This window comes from Hylobates moloch, unplaced genomic scaffold (genome assembly GCF_009828535.3).
Source record: "Hylobates moloch isolate HMO894 unplaced genomic scaffold, HMol_V3 SCAFFOLD_15, whole genome shotgun sequence".
NCBI lineage: Eukaryota > Metazoa > Chordata > Mammalia > Primates > Hylobatidae > Hylobates > Hylobates moloch.
Genome location: NW_026652290.1, coordinates 27433647 through 27437676, shown reverse-complemented (window position 1 = coordinate 27437676; position 4030 = coordinate 27433647). Strand labels below are relative to the sequence as shown.

The window sequence follows — 4030 nt, the reverse complement described above, 5'->3', positions numbered from 1 at the left end:
GGGTGGATCACCTGAGGTCAGGAGTTCAAGACCAGCCTGGCTAACATGGCGAAAACCCATCTCTACTAAAACTACAAAATTAGCCGGGTGTGGTGGTGCATGCCTGTAATCCCAGCTACTCAGGAGGCTGAGGCAGGAGAATACAGGAGGCGGAGGTGTGGAGGTTGCGGTGAGCTGAGATCGTGCCATTGCACTCCAGCCTGGGCAACAAGAGCGAAACTCCATCTCGAAAAAAAAAAAAACAAAAGCAAACAAAAAAACAACCAAAAAATTAGCCGGGCATGGTGGCTCCTGCCTGTAATCCCAGCTACTGGGGAGGCTGAGGCAGGAAAATCACTTGTACCCGGGAGGCAGAGGCAGTGAGCCGAGATCGCGCCATTGCACTCCAGTCTGGGCGACAAGAGCGAGACTCCGTCTCAAAAAAAAAAATGTTTCTCTATTTACTCTAATGGGGGAGGTGATGTATCTGTCCAGGTACCAGCAGGGAGGTGCAAATAGGAGTTCAGGGAGCATGCCTTTGGGCATGGGTCTCCTTGCCAAGCCTACCTGTCCTGACTCTGGTCTGCTGTGGCTGCCTATCTCACTCACTAGATTTTAAATTCCTTGTGGACAGGGACTCTACCTCATTCGAATTAACTGCCTTCACCCAGCGCCCAGCCTCTTGGGGCCGGGCAAAAATGTGGGACGAATCGCTAAGCAGTGTCCTATCCACCCTTCTTAAAGAAAACTCCACCCCTGTCATTATAAGCCTGTTTCTTCTGCTTCTGAATGGCCTGCAGCCCCAGGTTCCCAACTGTCAGGCCCCCTTGGGCTGGCCCCATTCCTTCCCAGTGGGTTTGAGGTGTCATCCCTTGGAGCTTGGCCGCCAGCGCCAGCCCGCCCTTCCTCCCTCCCACCACATTCCCACCCTTCCCGCTGAGCACTGTGTGGTAGCAGCTCAGTCTAGCACTTCCTGTAATGGCTAATGCTTTTGTGGGAGGTTCTGAATTAGGGTTAAAAGACAAAAAGCTCTTCCCCCTCTCCCCTCCCCCAGTTCTAGTGTTGGTTCCTCTAGTTCTGAGGTTCTCCTTGCCGTATCCCTAGATCCCGCCTTTGTTTTAAGCTCCCGAAGAAAGCCTTCCGGAGACTTCCTGACCTCACCCAATTTCCAACATTCCAGATTGTCTTTCCTTTCTCCCCAGACTTTAAAGTCAGTGTTCCCTTTTGAGTCAGCTAGGAGGAGGCCAGAGGGAAACAATGGGGCTTTCGAAGCTTATCAAAAACAAACCTTGCTCTTTTGAAAAAGCATTTTCCAAAGCAACCTGGGGACAAAGTGAGGTTAAATTTTACACAGATTGCTTACGAGCAAGAGTTAAGTGGCTAACAAGCCATGAAATCTTACGGAGCAGGTAAAGCCAAAATTAAAAACTCCCTCCGACTCAGCCCATTCTGTGACCCACCTCCTCCCCTTTGCGGCAGGAACTCTACTCCATCGAGGGGCTTTGCTGCAGTGGCACTGCCCACGCATACTCAACTAAGAGACTCAGACCACGCCAGCCATGCCACGAGGTGTGTTTTATTTTCATTATTCATACAAATAATTTTCTATAATATCCCGGGGCAAACCGGAGAATTTGGCAGTCCGATTGGGGGGGGTCCCTTCAGAGACCCACAGGCCGGTGGCATTGGCGCGGAGTGCCCAGGTTCACAGTGCAGCTTGTGGCTCGTGTCCATCTTGCGGGTGGCTCTTCCTCCACATCACGACTGGGGTCTCGAAGATGACGGGGGTAGGAAATCCTCCAGGATCTTAGGAAATTTCACTCCGCTTCTCCTGCTCAATGGCTGTGGAGAGCGGGAAGCAGGCGCTGGAGGTGAGCTGCAACCCCCACCCGCAACCGAGGTGCTTCCCAGTGTGGGCGAGGCACCCACGAGGTGTGGGGATTTAGAAGGAAGCTTGGGGCTGGGGAGAGACAAGGCGCTTTGTGAAACTGAAAGAGTGGCCGGGGCCGCCCAGACCCGGGACAACGGGGGGGTGGGGGGATGGAGGAGTGGGTTTGCAAGGAAGAGCAGGGTGAGGGGCTAGGCTGGGGCGCGGGAGACCGAGCCACACTCACTCTCTTTGGTCGGCAGGGTGTTCTTCTCCTGCGTCTCCGTTTTCTTCAGCTTGGCCTTATCGAAGCTGGCGATTTCCCCCATGTCTGGTTTGTCTGCCATTTTCTTAAAACAATCCTAGTGGGCAAACGAAGGCGCTTGACCTGGGCCTGGAGGCCAGCGTCCCCTTCCGCGCTCCCCGCCGACGCCTCTCGACGTGGCACTGGCGCCAAGGCGTGCCGAGCAGCCCCAAGGCCGAGGATCTGGGCGCGTCCCGCACCCCTCTTCTCCGTCCCAGGGCGTGGTCGCCGGCCCCTGCGTCCGGTCCGAGAAGGGCGCCTGTCGCGGTTGCGGCGCGCCCGCCCGGTGCACCGGATCCGACCACACCCTGGGTGGGCCCCCAGCCCCGGCGCCGCACTCACCGTGCAGTCTCGTTCCGAGCCCGGGATCCTGGTGCTCCCACTCGCGTTGCTGCAGCAGGAGACAAAAGAGCGGCGCCCGCCCCTAGCCTTATATACGCTGCGCCCCGCCCCGCCCCTTACCCGCCGCAGCAGGGGCGGTGCTGGCACCCGAGGGGCGGGAGCAGCGCGGGCTGCTCCTCGCCCTGCCGCGCCCTCCGCTGGGTTGCCAGCCCGGCTGGGCGCGGCTTCTCCCGCGCCCGGCACCCCCAGCTCGCAGTGTGCCCAGCGTGGGGGCTGTAGTCGCCGCCAGAGTGGGCGCCAGGTCCCCGGCTTTGCTTTTGCGGCCACATTTCCCCCTTTCCGGGAATCTGCTGCTCACCCCGCAGAAAGGATATGGGACCGGCGTGGGAGGGTGTGTGGTTTTGTGCGTGTGCAGATATGATGTGTTGCCGTGGGTGTGGATGTGCGGGCGTGCACGCGCACTCTGCAGCAATCCTCGCTCTAGGAGACGCCCCACCCCAGTCGCCCCCATGCCTCTTGCTTTTGCTTCTACAGAGTCCCCTTCCCTCCCCCACTTTTCCTCTCCTTAGGGAGGCTGAGTCCTAAGGTGGTCCTGCACTAAAAGAAGTCGAGCCGAGGGTCCTGTAGTGGAGCGGGGGGCGGGGGGTGGTAGGGGGAGGGGGGAAGAGGTTTCCAGCGCTCTTTGCTCAGGTTGGGGGCGGTTGCCTTCTGGTCAGTCGTCCCCTGTTCCCTGAACTGGGCGGTTCCAGCAGGATCGTTGGCGTGGCGGGTGTTCCTTAAATGCTGTTAGACGCATTGTGTGAAGGGCTGTGGTGGGAACGGGCGTCCCGAGAAGGCTTGCAGTGTTCCTTTTCTCGCCGAGCTCCTAGAAACACTGTATCAGCGGGTGCGGTTTTCCTCCTTGAAGTTAACCTTGAGGATAATAAGAGACCCACATGCCTACAAACGTTCTTGTTTTTCTTATTAACCCATTGTAGGAGTGGTATAGTGCAATTATTCACATCTTTCTTAGAAAAGTTGTATTTTCAGCCCGTGCAACACCGTTAGGTAATAAGTTCCCTAAATTACCAGCCCAAGAGTTAAGGCTGGTCATTCTTTTATTTGTCCTGACCTTTCCTTTTTCAAGTGTGAAGTATTACCAAGCTCTTTAAAGTGGGATTTGGTGGTAACATCGTAAATTCGGTGCTGATTTTATTTTATTTATTTACTTTTTTTGAGACAGTGTCTCACTCTGTTACCCAGGCTGGAGTGCAGTGGTGTGATCATGGCTCATGGCAGCCTGGACTTCCCCGATTCAAGTGATTCTTCCACCTCAGCCTCCTGAGTAGTTGGGACTGCGGGCGTGCACCACCACTAGCGGCAAATCTTTTGTATTCTTTTTGTAGAGACGAGATGTCACCATGTTACCCAGGCTGGTCTCGAACTTCTGGGCTCAAGCCATCTGCCTGCCTCAACCTCCCAAAGTGCTGGCATTACAAGCCTGAGCACCACTCCCCCCTTCTCCCCTCCTGATTTTACCTTCTTTTCTCATGTTTCTT

The 4030-nt window shown here is 56.0% G+C and overlaps 1 protein-coding gene across 1 annotated transcript; it reads right to left on the bottom strand.

Moving 5' to 3' along the window:
* Nucleotides 1–1535: 1535 nt before the first annotated feature.
* On the bottom strand, nt 1536–2635 carry TMSB10 (thymosin beta 10). Its single transcript, XM_032177310.2, has 3 exons — nt 2493–2635; nt 2094–2208; nt 1536–1821 (listed from the first exon to the last, which is right to left on the bottom strand). Exons 2-3 carry the CDS (start codon nt 2191–2193, stop codon nt 1787–1789), a joined length of 135 nt encoding a protein of 44 aa, XP_032033201.1. The 5' UTR covers nt 2194–2208; nt 2493–2635; the 3' UTR covers nt 1536–1786.
* Between the last annotated feature and the right edge of the window lie 1395 nt (nt 2636–4030).

What these genes read in the sequence shown, in the direction of transcription:
- TMSB10 (XM_032177310.2), bottom strand. Translation starts at nt 2,193, where the DNA reads ATGGCAGACAAACCAGACATGGGGGAAATCGCCAGCTTCGATAAGGCC. An exon ending in CACCCTGCCGACCAAAGAGA is followed by an intron (nt 1,822 to 2,093) that starts GTGAGTGTGGCT and finishes CGCTCTCCACAG; the next exon opens with CCATTGAGCAGGAGAAGCGG.